Consider the following 17149-nt stretch of genomic DNA (forward strand, 5'->3'; position numbering starts at 1 on the left):
TAAAAATGATAAAAATAAGCTTGGGTGCTTGCCCACGCAGGCGGCTTGAGCCCTGCAGGTGAGTGTGGAGCCAGGAGGCTGCAAAGCTGATAAGAAGCTGACACAAAACAGCCTCCGGAGGCCAGACCTGCGGCAGCCAAGCCCATCAGTTTCTTCCTTGTTTTTCCAGAACTTTCTCCCACTTGGAGCATGCCTCCGTCCATCCCACGACAGAGATAAAACCCGGATGACAAGGGGAGCTGCACCTGTACACAAACGGCAGGGGGCCATGCATTTTGAAGATGCCCAGGAGCTTCCACGCAGAGCCCTTCTAATTTACTTCTCAGTGTCTTGAGAAATAGTCTTTTGATGTTCCCCTGCTGCCTTTCAAGTGCTTTCCTTCTGCTGATTTCAAAGGGCATTTTTGCCATCTAAAGGGTTGCCTTTTGGCCGGTGACATGTAAACCATCCCACGCCGAGAAGTGGACGAGGCTGGGTGGAGGAGCCTGCGCCCAGCTGGACAGGGGTTGGCCTGTGTTGGTCCACACTCCGGGCCTGTCCAGGACCTCCCCAGTGCAGGGCTGTCTGTGCTGTACCCACAGCCCAGGGGCAGCCATCAGTGTGGCACCAGCCTGGGTGTTTACAGGTATTAGCTTTTCCCTTCAAAGTTTTTCACCCACAAAGAGCAGAAAGACTTAGGAACAGATGCGGGGCTTGGGGAAGTGCTGTCTTAGAGACTGGTCACTAGCACCTGGGTCTTCCTGCTTGAGAACCTGTCAAATACTTGTCACACCCTGCAAGTAGGGTGGGGCTGTGGGACTGCTCTAGCCTAATGAAATATGGGCAGAAATGCTGTGTGCCCCTCCGTGAGGAAGCCTTGGGACCCGCTGGACCTCAGCAGTGGTCTAAAAATGGCTACAACTGATCAACGAATGGGTGGGTATGATTGTGTTCCCATAAAGCTTTCATTTACCATAAAAGGCAGCGGGGCACTTAGCCTGAGGGTACTGGGAAGTGTTTAGGGGTGAAGACACTGTAGAGCTAGGTTCTTAGCTGTCTGTAACTCACAAAAATGTGAGCCAGAAACAAGCATGCTGCCGGGCATGGTGGCGCATGCTTGTGATCCCAGCACTTGGGAGGCTGACAAGAGGATGGCACAGGTTGGAAGCCAGCCTCAGCTATGTAGTGAGGCTCTCAGCAACTTAGTGAGACCTGTTTTCAAAAAAAAAAAAAAAAGAAAGAAAGAAACAAGCATGCTGTTTTATGTCTCTGAGAGTGACAGGCTGCTTGTTACACGGCGTCACCTGCTCTTGCTGACTAATGCAGGGTGCAGCATAGCAAATTGCATCCACTCAGGCAGTTTGGTGACACTTCAGTCATGTACTTAATTTTTATTATCATTATTTTTTGGTACTAGGAATTGAACCTAGCAGCATTCCACCTCTCACCTCCCAACTACATCCCTAGCCCTTTTTAGTTTAGTTTAGTTTAGTTTTTTTTTTTTTTTTTCTTTGCTCGCATTTGCACCCTGAGGAATTCTTTCTATCTGTTCTCTGGAGAGGTCAGAGGGAAAGCTCAGCTCTTGGTGAGTAATTTCTCAGCTCCATTATAATCTTATGGGACCTCCATCTTTTTTTTTTTTTTTCAGTACTGGGGATGTAATCCAGGGGTATTCTACCTCTGAGCTACACCCCCAGCCCTATTTTTTATTCTTTATTTTGAAACAGGGTCTCACTGAATTGCAAAGGGCCTCACTAAGTAGCTGAGGCTGCCTGTGAACCACAATCCTCCTGTCTCAACCTCCTAAGTACTGGGATTACCAGCGTGCTCCACCATGCCCGGCTTTTGCTTTTGTTTTGAAAGAGTTTTGCTAGGTTACTGAGTGTCTCCCTGTTACTCAGCCTGTCTTCGAAGCTGCATTCCTCCTGTCTCTGCCTCTCAAGTACTGGGATTACAGGTGTGTGTCATCATGCTCCACTGCTTGATTTCTTATTTGGTTTATGAAGAAACTATTCTAAAATTTAAGTATATATAATCATGTGGTATACAGTGATGTTTTGGCTAATGATGTACTATATATAAGATGGTGGTTCCAAGCCAGGCATGATGGTGCACACTTGTAATCCCAGCATTTGGGAGGCTGAGACAGGAGGATCGTGGCTCACTTAGGTCCGCTGCAACTCAATGAGACCCTGTTTCAAATAAAGAATAAAAAATAGGGGTGGGGGTGTAGCTCAGAGGTAGGATGCACCTAGATTCCATCCCCATTACTGCAAAGAAAAAAAAAAAAGATGGTGGTCCCATAAGATTATAATGGAGCTGAGAACTCATTCACCAGGAGCTGAGCTTGCCCTCTGACCTCTCCAGAGAACAGACAGAAAGAATTCCTCAGGCGGACCATACTACATTCATACTTTTACACATATTTGGATGTAGCGCTTCCATTAATCAACCTCAGCCTTCTTCCTCTCCTACCCTTCCTTTCTAGCTTTGCTGAGGTTTCCCCTCCATTATCTGAGTCCCTCTGGTATCCCTAATACTCCCTAGTTTGGGCATATTAGAGAAAACATATGTCCCTTCTCTTTCTGTGCTTGGCTGATCTCACTTAACATAATGTTCTCCTGGTCTTTCCATCTTCTTGCGAATGACATGATTTTGTTCTTCTTTATAGCTGAATAGAATTCCATCGTGTGGACACTCATTGTTGGAGGGGGGAGGGGGAAGTGGGAGGAGGAGAGGGCACCAAGCACAGTCTGGATGTATGCCATTTTCAATATGATCCACATAAACAAGTAAGTATAAAAATAAAAAAAATAAAGAACTCCTCAGGGTGCAAATGTGAGCAGAGGCATCTGACTCCATGCCCTTGGGAGCACCCAGGTACACACTTCACAGCCACTGACACGGGTCTGGAGCCTGTGCAAGTGTCGGGGGAGGTGGCTGCAGTGATGGGAGCCAGCCTGGTGGAGAAGGTCACACGGTATTTCAGGGGCCACATTATTTTATATGCGAGACCATCCAGCGTACGATGTTGCTAATACCGGTCACGCAGCCCAGCCAGGAAGAAAACTAATGTGTGTGAAAACCACCTAAGGTCAGGTACACAGAGGTGAACAACATCCCGTTTAGGCAGAAGCTTTTTTTTTTGTTTGTTTGTTTGTTTGTTTGTTTGTTTTTGCAGTGCTGGTGATTAAACCCAGGGCTTTGTAATACGGGGCGAGCGCTCTGCTTAGCATGACCTGAGCTAGACCTCTGCTCCCCCTCCCCGCCTGGCCAGTGTTTACAGGCACTTCCTCAAGTTTGACCCATAGGCTGATGCCCTTGTTCGCCCTGAGGCCCATCTGGGGTGGTCTTGAGTCTCTGTGTTCACAAACAAGAAACTTCCCCGAGTTCTGCCCTTTACATACCACAGTGACTCATTTTTGCCAGAGCTACAGAAAACCACTTATATCCCATTCTCTCAGCACCCTGCTTTGGTTACTGAAATCTACAAAGAAACTATTGGAAAGCAAATCAATGTCACACTTGTAAATAGAAGCAATCTGTAGAAATAACAGTAATAAAATTAACAAACCATGAGGCTGATTCTGGTTCTGAGCTCCGGCCCTTTCTCTGCTGGAAGAGATGTGAACAAGCCCCATAGAGATGCTCAGAGCATGCTAGGACTAAGCCCCAACTCCCCCAGGGGGTAGCCACTCACAGGGGATGCCAACAAGACGAGGAACTTCCTCCCAGGGTGAGCCACACCCCTGCACCACTGCCGATCAGCTTAAACACAGAGGGTACTATACACGCTCATAGGAAGTTTGCAGGTACCCCATGCCAGGCAGCAAGAAGGGAGCCCCAGAATCCCCCAAGGCAGTTCTGGGGTGCCCTTCTTTGTGCTAGTCCAGGAACCGGGGCTGCCGGGCACAGAGGTGAGGCTGGAACCTCAGAGAACTATGGAGCGGGGCCTGGACCACGGGGCATTACCTGGACGGGTGCAGCACATGCCAGGTGGGCAAGCTCCCCGATCCTGGCTGCGGCGCGGGGGTCGCTGGAGCTGATCAGGACCGGGGCGCTGATTTCCATGGAATGCCTGTGGCTAGCGGCCTGCGAGGACTTGTGTGTCACGCTGAGCGCCGTGAAGGAGTGCCGTTTCTTGGTGTTCTTCTTGCCATCCGCACGCCGCTGAAAGGCACTGACCGCCCCTGAGCTGCTTAGAGTGGGGCCCGGGGCCACGCTGGCCCCCGTGACAGGGTCGGAGGGCAAGGGGGAGTCACCACCCAGTGCCGTGGCAGCGGCAGTAGCAGCAGCCGCTGCGGCAGCAGCAGCAGAACATGGCTTGTCCATCTCGATGAGCTGTTTGGCGGAGTCATTGAGCTGGGGGAGAGAGAAGGAGCCTCATTAAATAACATACACAGCCAGGTGTTGGTGGTGCATGCCTGTAACCCCAGCACTTGGGGGGCTGAGACAGGAAAATTGCAGGTTCAAAGCCAGCCTTGGCAACTTAGGTAGGTTCTTAGAAACTAAAGGAGACCCTGTTTCTAAATTAAAAAAAAAAAAAATAGGACTGGGGTTTAGTTAGGAGGTAGAAGTCCTCTGGGTTCAATTCCTAGCATCACACACACACACACACACACACACACACACACACACAACCAAAAAAAAAAAAAAAAACAGAAGCTAGGCATGGTGGTACATGCTTGTAATCCCAGCACTTGGGAAGCTAAGACAGGAGGATCGCAGTTTGTGGACAGCCTCAGCTACTTACTGAGGCCCTTTGCAACTCAGTGAGACCCTGTTTCAAAATAAAGAATAAAAAAATAGAGCTGGCAGTGTGCTCAGAGGTAGAATGCCACTGGGTTCCATCCCAGGTATTGGAAAAAAAAACAAAAACAAAAACAAAAAAACACAAAGCAAACAACAACAACAAAAAAAAAACACAGAAAAACTCACACACCATGTCCAGCTTTTCTGTACTTTCCTGGGCTGCAATCCCACTTACAAATGAACACTGTGTTCCCACCGGTCAGCTGTTTCCCATGGTGGCTCCAAGCATGAGAGGTACCAGAAAAACAGAAAGAGGCAGGAGTGATGTCTGTGGGTTAATGGTGTATTTATTTTCAGCACTGGAAGTTGAGCCCGGGGCCTTGTGCATAGGAAGTAAGTGCTTTACCACTACACTACAGCCCAGCTCAGGTCTGTGGATTCTAGTGAGTGGCTTCTGGAGCAGCTCAAAGCCCCAGGGAGACAAGGCAGAGGGCAGTGGCTCTTCAGGACAGAGGGAGAGTTCCCGAGGGGCTGGGCGCTTCAGTGGCCACCAACCTCTTCCGTGGCTTGTTAATTTCCAGGCACTCTGTGCAGCCCTGCAGAGAGCAGAGACCAGAGAGAAAAGGAAGGCCAGCCTCTGCCAGACCCAGCCAGCCCTGCGTGTACCATGACAACAGATGCCCACCACCCCACACCTGCTCACTGCTCTGAGAACTGGACCTCGTGATGGTGGCTGGGAGTCTGCTGTGGGGATGGTGGCCGTGGAATCTCTCTCTAGTGATGGCCCCGATTGTTGTCCATTTGCAGAGACTGGTCTGAGCACCGCCCCACCGGGAGCCAGTCATCTATTACGTGGAGTGATTCCAAAAGGGTTCTGGATACCACAGAATAAAGAAATAAAAAAAATATATGTTTCTTACAGCAGAGTGTGCCTCTGACAAAGTCTGATCATGGGTAGTATGAATTTGGAATTATAGGTTAAAGGCTGGAGCTCAGGAGCAGCCCAGGAATAAATACTCCAGACTGGCTAGGCCTGGCCACTCTCTCTCAGGTACCGTTACCCCGTGGCACCTAAGTGGATCAACTTAGCACACGCCCTGGAGGCAGGTCTGTGAGGCAGGCTGCCCCGTTGGAACCCAGTTGAAGAAGAAAGAACCCCACTCCCGTGCTCTGGTGTGGGTGTCTGATGGAGCCCCAGTTGGCTGATGGTCAATTCCCCATCAATGAGTGACAGCGTTCCCTGACTCCTCCCCCCGGGGGATGTTCTCTGCTGACAAGTCTGACAGAGCCCTCTTCTTCTTAGTGGGCATTTGGCTCAGTCTAAGTTCACACCTAACAGTGAGTTAAAAGAATTGAGAGGGACTCTGGGCCCTGGGCCAAACTGCGCGTAGCACGCCAGACCCCTGGAGAAACCGGGCCCAGTATCCTGGGACCTGGGCGGGGGTCAGGTGGGGCACAGCAGGCGGGGCACGCCAGCTGGGGCCGGGTCGCGGGACTCTGCACTTAGCACGCCAGACCCCCAGAGAAACCAGGCCCAGTATCCTGGGTTCTAGGCAGGAGTCGTGCAGGGCACGCCAGCTGGGGCCCGGGTCGCGGGACTCGGGGCCCCGGGCAGAACTGTGCGTAGCACGCCAGACCCCTGGAGAAACCGGGCCCAGTAAGATGCTGGGTCCCAGGTGGGGGTCACGTGGGGCACGCCAGCCGGGGCCTGGGTCACAGGACTCTGGGCCCCGGGCCGAACTGTGCGTGGCACGCCAGACCCCTGGAGAAACCGGGCTCAGTACCCTGGGTTCCGGGCGGGGGTTGCGTGGGGCACACCAGCTGGGGTCCGGGTCGCGGGACCCTGGGCCCCAGGTGGAGTAGTGCGGAGCACTCTGGACCCATGGGGAAACCGACGGGGTTACAGTGCTACTGAGTGAGTGCCTAATCCCACTACCTCCTCAAACCACATATACTGTCTTCTCGTATTAAAAAAAAAAAAAAAAGAAAATGAAAAAGAAAAAGAAAAATATCGGAGAGGAGTTAAGAAAGCTGTTGCGGATGCCAGGACACTGGAGATGCAGACAAAACTTATCTAAATGCACTGGAACTTATGGAAAAATTCCCCGTGAAGGAGGACTGCTATTTCTCTATATTGTTAAGAATCTTAGACATCACCTGTAAGGAGAGAGTTTAGCGGAGACCAAGGAGAAAGGCGGTGTTGAAAGAGGTCTCCGCGATGGCAGTGGAGACTTGTATTCAGGAGAAGCAGAAACCGGATCCTACCAACCTTATTTTTTTGGAGAAATTACACCAAATGTCGAATGCTACCATCACGTATGTTTAGGAACACTGGACAACATTCAGAGTGGAAAAAGAGCTTGTAAAAGGTTTGACATGGTGGAGGCAGTGGCAATGGCAGTGGCCAGTACTCAGGGGAGGCAGAGATCTGATGCATTTGGAGCTTGCCGAGGGGTTAGACTGATGCTAGGGCCAGCAAGGCTGGCATCGAAGCCTGCCATGAGGCAAGGCTGGTACTGGGGCCTCCGAGGCCGGGATCGGAGCCTGCTGAGGGGTTAGGCCGGTGCTGGGGGCAGCGAGACCGGCATCGGAGCCTGCCATGAGGCAAGGCCGGTACTGGGGCCTCTGAGGCCAGGATAAGAGCCTGCCGAGGGGTTAGGCTGGTGCTGGGGCCAGCGAGGCCAGCATTGGAGCCTGCCGTGAGGCAAGGCCGGTACTGGGGCCTCCGAGGCCAGGATAAGAGCCTGCCAAGGGGTTAGGCCAGTACTGGGGCCAGCGAGGCTGGCATCGGAGCCTGCCGTGAGGCAAGGCCAGTATTGGGGCCTCCGAGACCAGGATCAGAGCCTGCCGAGGGGTTAGGCCAGTGCTGGGGCCAGCGAGGCTGGGATCGGAGCCTGCCATGAGGCAAGGCCGGTACTGGGGCCTCTGAGGCCAGGATAATGAGTCTGCTGAGGGGTTATGCCAGTGCTGGGGCCAGCGAGGCCGGCATCGGAGCCTGATGTAAGGCAAGGCCAGTGCTGGGGCCTCCAAGGCCAGGATAAGAGCCTGCCGAGGGGTTAGGCCGGTGCTGGGGCCAGTGAGGCCGGTATCAGAGTCTGCCGTGAGGTAAGGCCGGTACTGGGGCCTCCGAGGCCAGGGTAAGAGCCTGCCGAGGGGTTAGGCCGGTGCTGGGGCCAGCGAGGCCAGCATCGGAGCCTGCCGTGATGTACAGCCAGTGCTGGGGCCTCCGAGGCCGGGATCGGAATCCTGCCAAGGGGTTAGGCTGGTGCCAGGGCCAATGGCCAGCATCGGAGCCTGCCGTGAGGGAAGGCCACTACTGCGGCCTCCGAGGTCAGGATCGAAGCCAACTGAGGGGTTAGGCCGGTGTGGGGGCCAGTGAGACCAGAACCGTGGCCTCCCATGAGGCAAGGCTGCTGCTTGAGCCAGCAAGGTCTGGATCAGTCCACCGAGTAGCCAGGCCACTACTGGGGCCGTCAAGAGTGGGATCGGTACTTGCAACACAGCATGCACAGAGAAATATCGCAGAAAATATAAATCAGATGCTTCCCCTAATTAGCAATAACTAGGAGGAAAGGGGCAACAGGAAGAGGTTGAGCTATAGAAAGGGCCCTATAGTGAAGCAACTAATGTGACCAATCAGAGGGTATGGAATAGTGGAAGACAGAGCCTCTTTAAAACGCAGGAGGTACATAAACAAACGTATCAAAGTTAATCACCAAAGAAGCATGGGATTGAGGGAGGGGGAGGGAATGGGATGGGGGCTGGAGGAGGGCTAATTGGATGATGTGTGCTTGTATATCCTCTCAAGTCTTGTACTCCAATGTGATTGATATATGACTACAATGCACCAATTTAAAAAATAAATTAATTAATTAAAAAAAAGAATTGAGGGAAAGGAATTCTTTATTTGTGCGTCTGGGTTGGCCAGGAAGAAGATGTGAGGCTAGAATTAGCTTGGGATGACTGCCATGAGACAGGTTAAATAAATACCACAGGCCAGGTAAATGCCTGCAGCATTCCATTCCTTCTCCCTCACCTGTTTGGAAGTAGCCGGAGATGTTGAGAAAATGTCTGGTCCTCTGGGAAAACCCAAAGAAACAGAGTTAAACACGGGAACTGCAGGCATCTCTGCTTTCTCCCCACTGACGTGTGTGTGTGTGTGTGTGTGTGTGTGTGTGTGTGTGTGTGTGTGTGATGGAGGTGTTCCAGGCTCCAGCTCATCTATCAGGATAACTATTTGGGGCTCTGACTCTAGGTGCTACCAAAGGGTCACCCTAGAGGCACAGGAACAAGGAAGGATGCTTGGTGTTTCAGCCCAATGGCTTTCCAGGGGCTGCAGAGGGCTGCTGGAGCAGTGGGAAGCCTTTATGGGGAAAACAAGGCCCGGCAGGAACTAGAAGTAGAGAGCAATAAAGGGGAGAAGGACTACAAAGGGGAAAAGATCAAGCCGGAAGTGCAGGCCAGTGGGGATCCAGGCGTGGACCCACAGGTCGGCGGGCAGGAGCCATGCCCACTCCCAAGGCTAGCGGGACAGGTGCAGAAGCAGCATGTCTTAGGTGTGATACGTGCCTTTCTGTTAAGCCCTGGGATGGGACCACACAGCGTCACCCTCCCTCTGGGAGCAGAGTCTGATGTCAAACCTGGTCTAGGTCATCCCCTGGGTCCTGAGATGAAGAGAGAAGAACCAGGTGTCTCTGGGCAACACCACAGTCCTGTCTCAGCCTGGAGGGAAGGCAACAGCTTCCTCCTCTCAATCTACCGCTCCTGCTGTGGCCTTCACACCAGCCGGGTCAGCATTTCCGTTACAAATACCTGCCTTCCAGAGGAAAGGGATGTGAAACTCACTCCAGGCTCCCAAACACCTGTGATCTAAATCCAGGATTATTTCCTTTGAAATGTCTCCTCTAACCAGGCTCAGCTGTTTTCCTCTATTTTATGGCTTTATGAATTTGCTTCCTCAGATACGCTACTCAACGAACGAACCAGCGTCTGTTCCCCACCACGCGCACACGGCCTTGGTGGGGTGCCCCAAAAACCCGAGGCTGGCCTCCTGGACCCTGTCGGGCCCCGGAGGAAGAGAGAGACTCTGGGAGCAACACACAGGATGCCTTTCCTTCTTTGTGGGCATCAGACGCCCCCCTCCCCTTCCAGGTGTCTCTGTAGTAAATAACAGCAACAGTTACCCCGGGGCTGGGCCATCCCTGGAGCAGCCTGTCTCACTTAGCTCCTCCAGTGGGTCTGTGAAGCTGGAATTAAAAACTCCATTTTCAGAACCAGAAAATCCAGGCAGCGGCACATCCAGTGATGACATGCATTTCCAGGTTCTCCATTGTCTTCGGTGGCCACAGCAACCCACGGCACCACTTGGCAGTGCCACCCTCACAAACAACCGCACGCGTCCCCTACACGGTGGCGAGTGGTGGCGGGGGCAGCATGCCTTCTCCCCATTGCTTTTCCTAATCTACACCCACGGTGGAGACCAGACGTGAGAGCAAAGAGACTTCCATTAAACAGAGGTGGTTTCAAGGGCCTCCGAGAGAAGTAACAGCCCCCGTATGTCCAAATCATGAGCCATGAGCCCTCGACTCTTCAGCAACAGAGTTTTCATCTTGGCATCCCCGCAATAGGCACGGGAACTGCCACGAAGGGTCCTTGGAATTGGGAGAAGCAGTTTGGTTGTATCTTGCTCGCTCATTGCTTCTGTGGCAACAGATCGTGGGGCTCCTTCCTTCCTGCCCTGCCATCCTCTTTCGGATGGTCCTGGGTAGACTTATTTGGAGGTTCTCAGCATATGTACATCTTTCTCTCCACTCAAGGGCTTAATGGACAAAGTACCACCCATCGCTGGGGTCTGGGGCTTGCTGGACTGAGACAAGCAGGGTGTTCATAGATCTGCAGAATCGGAGACTTGTTGTGGCTGCTCTGAGTTCTTCCTGGGGCACTGACTTTTGGTCCAGAGGAGTGGGCATTGTCTTCCTGATGAGTTCCAATCAGCACGTCGCAGAGCTGGACCTGCATCTGGTGCTGTTCCTATCAGAACTCTCTCTTGCTGGCCACACATGTTCTCCTGGGCCCAGGACTACAGGACACGGTCACCTGCTAGCACCTGCCCGTGACAGCGGCTCCTGGATCAGACCTGTTAGGAGCAGCCACGATATCCCCCCCCCCCTCGTCACGTGGTCAATCCAAGCTGACAAGCAAAATGACAATAATGTAGCTGTCCAGGCCCTCCATCTTGAACAAGGGCACAGGAAAGAAGACCCCAGGAGTAGCCCGATAGAAATGATAACTTCCCTGTTGGCTGTGAGTGTGTGGTACTCCTAACCTTTTAGGACCAGAAGCAGCAAAAGGAGCCTGATTGGCACTGTAGCAGGGTGGACCCCGTGAGCAGAGAGACCCTTTGCTGGAGGTTTCCAGATAAGTACAAGGAGCCTGTGATGATCCTGCCTGAAGGCAAATGTCAAAGGAGACAAAAGGGAAGTTTCTCAGCAAAGGAGAATGACACCGAGGGGCCCTGTGTGCCACCCTGCGGAGGACTGCTTCCCTAGGCCACGGGGATCTCAGGCTGCATCCACAGTGGGGGACCACAGGGCTCCACAGAGATGCTACATCTGTGCATATTGGGGGCTTTGTACGTGCACTTCCGGTCTCTGTAAACCAGAGGGTTGCAGTGAAGACCGTCACATGACCCTTCTGCCTTGGAAGTCCCCGATCTCAGGTGGCTTAGGAGGAGCGAGAGTGCCATGCAAAGAGAGGAGACTGCCACAGAATTCAGACAGAGACAGGTGGCAGCTCCACCCGACGCATTCCCAGGGCCAGGCCACTCCCGGCAGCGAGACGTTTCTGGGCATATGCCTCCAATAATTACGTATGTTTTCTAGCATACCAAATGTTATTTACATTACAAACATGTAATGTATATATTTTGGTTATGTTTATCTAGCATACTAAGTCTATATTTTATACATACTGTATAGTATATGTTATACAAACTATATAGCATATTACATATATAGTGCCAAAATCTATATTAATGTTATAAGCACACACACAATCTAGAAATTAAAACTAACAAGTGAAGGCCAGATGTCGTGGCACATGCTTGTAATCCTAATACTTGGGAGGCTGAGACAGAAGGATCGCAGGTTCGAAGCCAGCCTTAACAATTTAGTAAGGCTTTCAGCAACTTAGCAAGATCCTGTTTCTAAATAAAAAGTAAAAGAGGGATATAACTCAGAGGTAGAATGTCCCAAGGTTCAATCTCTAGCACCACAGACAAAATAAACAAACAAATTGAAAAGTTTTCAATAATAAAGCTAAACAGACGTTCTACTGGCCAGGCGTGGTGGCACACACTCGTAACCCCAGCATTTGGGAGGCGGAGACTGGAGGATCATGGTTCGCGGACAGCCTTAGCTACATAGTGAGGCCCTTCACAACTCAGTGAGACCCTGTTTCAAAAATAATAAAGACTAGCCGGGCGTGGTGGCGCATGCTTGTAATCCCCGCGCTTAGGAGGCGGAGACAGGAGGACCGTGCAGGTTCAAAGCCAGCCTTGCTGGTTTAAGAGACCCTGTTTCCAAATAAAAAAATATAAAATAGGTCTGGGAGTGTAGCCTGGAGGTAGAAGGGTTCCATCTCCAGTACAACAACAACAACAACAACAACAACAACAACAATAAATAATAATAATAATGAAGACTAAAAAATAGGGCTGAGGATATAGCTCAGAGGCAGAATGCCCTGGGTTCCGTCCCCAGTACAGCAAAACAAAACAAAAAAACAGGAAAAAAGAAGTCCTACTGTTGTTTTTCTTGCCTGTTTCCATGCACCTCACTGTGGAAACTTCTGGCTTAGAGCAGTGGTTTTCAAACACATGTGTGCCCTGGTCCCACTGCACAATGCGCTTCTCATCATCGTGAGTCTCAATCCAAAAAGACTGAAAGTAGTGGTCAGAGGCTGGGAGAAGAGAGACATTTCTCCATCAGAAGTAAATAGTCCTTTTCTAATGTGCACAGGTTGAGTGGCTCAGATGCAGCCGGGAGCAGGGCCCTGGGCTGCCCCGTGCTGGCTGAGGGGACCTTGCTGAGGACCGCGGGGAGTGGGGAGCTCCTGGCGTGCTTTCTGTACACAGAAGCCAGGCACCTGGGAAGGGATGCAACACCCGTGCCTCTGCGCAGGGCCGCCTCGACAGGTAGCACGTCGAGGGCAGGAATCCGCTCCCAAGGTCTGTGAGTGGGGCCTGAGCTTAGCCCAGGCCTGCACAGTGGTGAGGCTGACAGTGACCGCTCAGCCATGGTGTAGAGAACAGCAGCCAGACCATCCCTGAATGATTCTGCTACTGAAGCCTACTGCCTTCTCACCCGCTACTCCATCAACACTTAAACTTAAATAATCCACTACGATGGAGAAAACCTGCAGATGACAAGCATCCCCCGACCCCTCTCTGACATCTAGGGGCAACCTCTGTATCAACAGAGCCATCAGGACCTGAGAGCTGATCATTAGAGCCATAAGAATTAGAGTCGACTTCATCCTCTCTCAAATAATCATCTCACTCTAGAATGTTAAAGAGCTTAGTCCTGGGCGCTTGGTAGAAACTCAATGGACACCTGTTCAACACATGAATGTAGTCAACATTTGCCTGTGCGTGCCACAAGGTCTGTTTATTGGGTATATTCTAAATACAGCGCTCGGTGCTTCTTGCAGAGCTGTAACTCGCGTCCCACTTTGCGCACTTGGGTCCCATGGCCAGCAGCAGGTAGGCAGCCTGGCTGGGGAGGATGCGGTAGATACTGGCAGGGCAGAGCCCTGAGTCAGAGAGCGTCCGCTTCATCGCATCTGTTTACTGAGCACCTGCTGCCTGCTGCGAGCTGTGTGCTGGGGAACAGGTGGCTGGTGAAGCTTTTTACAGAAAGGGCTTTTGTTGGGGATGTATTTCATGGTTACACAGGAGCTTCAGAATGTTCCTAACATAACTAACTCATTAGCTCAAACCAAAGCTCCGTTCAAGAAAGGCTGGGCGAAAGAGGGAAGAGACCTACTCTCAACAGTTATGAACGGGGGCCAAAAATGAGATGAATATTTCAAGGCAGTGGAGAGGCATGGGCAGGAGCCATGGACATGCACATGGGTGTATGGGTGTGTGTGTGTGTGTGTGTGATGTGTCTGAAATAAACAGACTCAGGTCATGAGAGCTGCCCAGGACTCAGGATGCCAGGAGACAGGAAGCCTCTGCCGACTCCTGAACAGGGGGCTGATAAGCTCCTGGGAGTTGGAGAAGGAAGACTTGGGGGTTCTCAGGGAGTCCTGTATCAGTGTGAGCTGTCTTCAGAAGAGCGATCCCCTACAGACCACCCGAGGCCAGTGATTCAGGAGGAAAAGGGGGTCTGATTACCAAGCACACGGGCCTTAGACACCTACTGCAAACCAGAGGCTCTGCTTGGCACTGCGGGTACATTAGTGAGAAGAAAATCAGACAAATTGCCTGGTCTGATGGAGACCCAGACAAGCAGATAAGAAGCAAGCAGACATTCCATCATATATAGTATGTTGAATAGAGAAAGTGTATGAAGGGGACGTGTGCCAGGGAGGGGAGGTTGGTTGCCATGTGTGTTAGGGCACCTGAGGGGGCGGAAGGATACCAGGGTACCTGGGGCATAAATCGGGTCAGGCTGGGGCTTTGGGGCCTCTAGTTTTCTATGGATTGAGATGGGAATGTCTAAATGAAAAGATCCCAAATACTGTGCTGAGAAAAGACCGTAGGGGGTGAGGATCTTTGAAGCCATTACGGTAATGTCACTGGGACACACTCAGTTTAATGAGGAAAGCAAGCTAGAAACACTGGGACTGCGCGGTCGGTCCCCAATTTCCTCCCAATATATGTAAATTTATACACAGGAAAGAACAAAGGAAATAGAACACTCTGCCAACAACACTTGTTTCTCTACCTACACATAGGTTCATATTTACTGGTTAGGATTATGAGCGACTTTAATTTTCTTCTTTATACTTCTCTGAATTTCCCTATTTTGAATAATAGCCAGATATTACTTATATAATCAGAAAAAGTCATTAAAAAACAAAACAAAACAAGAGAAGCTTAGGCTGGGTTATTTGTATGGGGAGACCTCCAGAGTCCCGGCAGTGATGTAATTTGTTTCCATTCTGTACTAAGCCTGCGTGTTATGAAAGTCTCCATCCATCCATCCATCCATCCATCCATCCATCCTTTCTTAATACTGGTCATGCTTATTTTTTCTATACTTTTATTGGTGTATCATGGTCTTGATAGTGACATCCATACACACAGCACTTGGGGGGCTTTCCCCCGGCTCCCTCCCCAGTCCTGCGCCCTTTTTGCCCATAGAGGTTATGGAGACTGACATCGGTATTTTCACATAGGTACATAATATCGATGGAAGTAATTTCCTCATGGATCCTCCCTCTCCCTTTCCCCTGCCCCTAGGCCACCTCCCGGGCTTCACTGGGGATTCTAGTCAGTTCTCTAAAGTCCCTCTGGTATCCTGATTCTTCCTGAGCCTCTGTAGATGAGAGAAAACAGATGACCCTTCCCTTTCTGTGACCCCCAAAGCCTCTTTACATTCAATTTTGTGAGAATGCAAGTGTTTTATATTTTTAATTTTTGGTGGTTCTGGGGGTGGAACCCAGGGGCTTTTCTACCTCTGGGCTATACTCCCAGACCTATTTTATACTTTATTTGGAAACAGGGTCTCACTAAGTTGCTGAGAGCCTCACTAAGTAGCTGAGGCTGGCTTTGAACCTGTGCAATCCTCCTGTCTCAGCCTTTCAAGCGCTGGGATTACAAGTGTGCGCCACCACGCCCGGCTTGCAAGTGATTTTTTTTTTTTTTTTTTTTGGTGGTACTGGGGTTCCTGGAAGCCCTTCTACCTCTGGGCTACACTCCCAGACCCATTTTTACATTTTTATTTGGAAACAGGGTCTCCTAAGCCAGTGCACGCGGCTGGCTTCGAACCTGCGTGATCCTCCAGTCCTCCTGTCTCCGCCTCCCAAGCGCGGGGATTACAAGTGTGCGCCACCAATGCCTGGCTTGCAAGTGTTTGTTTTTTTTTTTTTTTTTTTTTAAGAGCATGATGTTTCAGGCAAGGTCTAGCAAGTTTCCTAGGCTTTTTGTTTGTTTTGATGTTGGGGATAGAATCCAGGGTTCACACTTGTTAAGCAAATGTTCTGCCACTGAGCTACACCCCCAGCCCTTGGGCTGGTTTGATTTTGAGCCCCAGGTGACAGCCACCAGCTAAGCAGAAGCACAGACCTTGAGAATCAAGGAGCTTCTCCAGAATTGTGCTTCCCAAGAGGTGAGCAGGGATTAACCAGACCCAGAATGAACCTGGGACTGAAAAGAGAAGCCCAGAGAGCTGAGCCGGGTTCTGCCATGCAGACCCGGCTGATGCCCCTTCTGTGGATGAGGTTGTTGGGGGTAGTTTGGGAGCACATGCCACGGGAGGGGAGAGGTAAGAAGCAGCTGCCCGCCTTGCATTCCTGCACGTTCCCCACCGGCCCTCTGACCGTGTGAGGGAAGCTGTGACACCCAGTGGCCAATAGAACTCTCAGCTGCTGGTAATAGACATGGAAGAAGAAGCCCGCCCCCAGCCTCTGCAGCCTGCGAGGCTCTGGCTCATCTGCTGCCCAGCCTCCTCCGCTGTTTTCCTGCAGTGTTTCAAAGCAAACTGCAGAAACCATATGATTCCACCTGTAACCACTCCATGTGTATCTCTCGCTAGCTAACAAGTGGTGGGATCCACGTCACCCACCCACCTGTGGCGACAGGGAAGACGCCGGAAGCCTTGGGGGACATTTTCCCTTCCCCTCTCCCAGCCCAGTTCAGGCTGCCGGGTTGACAAAGAGAAGCCAGGACCCTCTTTCGGTGGGAAAGTCCCAGAGTCTACGGAGGGAGGGTGAGAGCTGGCTGGTTCTTTGCTTTCAGGTCTGACTGGATGTGTTCTATTGCCATTAAGCCATCACCACCTCACGATTCCGTTTCCATCTCTCAGAGACCCATCTCTTTTCTCAGTTGGACCCAAGAACAGGGCTTGATGGATATGGAAGGGCTAAGCTACAACAGTACATTTTCCCTAAAGCTACATATTTAACAACAGGAGCCCATGAGCTATGTTGAAAATATAATAAAGAATATAAAAATATGAATTAGAGCAAAAGAATTTTAGCTACACAACCATCTCGTGTGTGTGTGTGTGTGTGTGTGTGTGTGTGTGTGCGTGTGTGTGTGCATGTAAGTGTAAGGGGATATAGAGGTTTAAATCAGGGTGTTTTTCCTCTGAGATATACCCCCAAGCTTTTTTGGTGTGTGTGTGTGTGTGTGTGTGTGTGTGTGTGTGTGTGTGTGTGTGTGTATGTTACTGGAGAGTGAACCCAGGGG

General features: G+C 51.1%; 1 protein-coding gene across 1 annotated transcript in view; it reads right to left on the bottom strand.

Annotated features, from left to right (window-relative positions):
- Window positions 1-17149, bottom strand: part of SH3RF3 (SH3 domain containing ring finger 3) — a gene marked incomplete at both ends in the record, with an annotated part of 328187 nt that overhangs the window by 77606 nt on the left and 233432 nt on the right. The window contains one exon of the mRNA XM_080711312.1: window positions 3952-4341. Within this exon, the coding sequence (XP_080567438.1) occupies window positions 3952-4341 (390 nt within the window). The remainder of the gene's footprint in view (window positions 1-3951; window positions 4342-17149) is intronic.

The sequence above is a fragment of the Muscardinus avellanarius genome (genome assembly GCF_963383645.1).
Source record: "Muscardinus avellanarius genome assembly, chromosome: 15".
Classification (NCBI taxonomy): Eukaryota; Metazoa; Chordata; class Mammalia; order Rodentia; family Gliridae; genus Muscardinus; species Muscardinus avellanarius.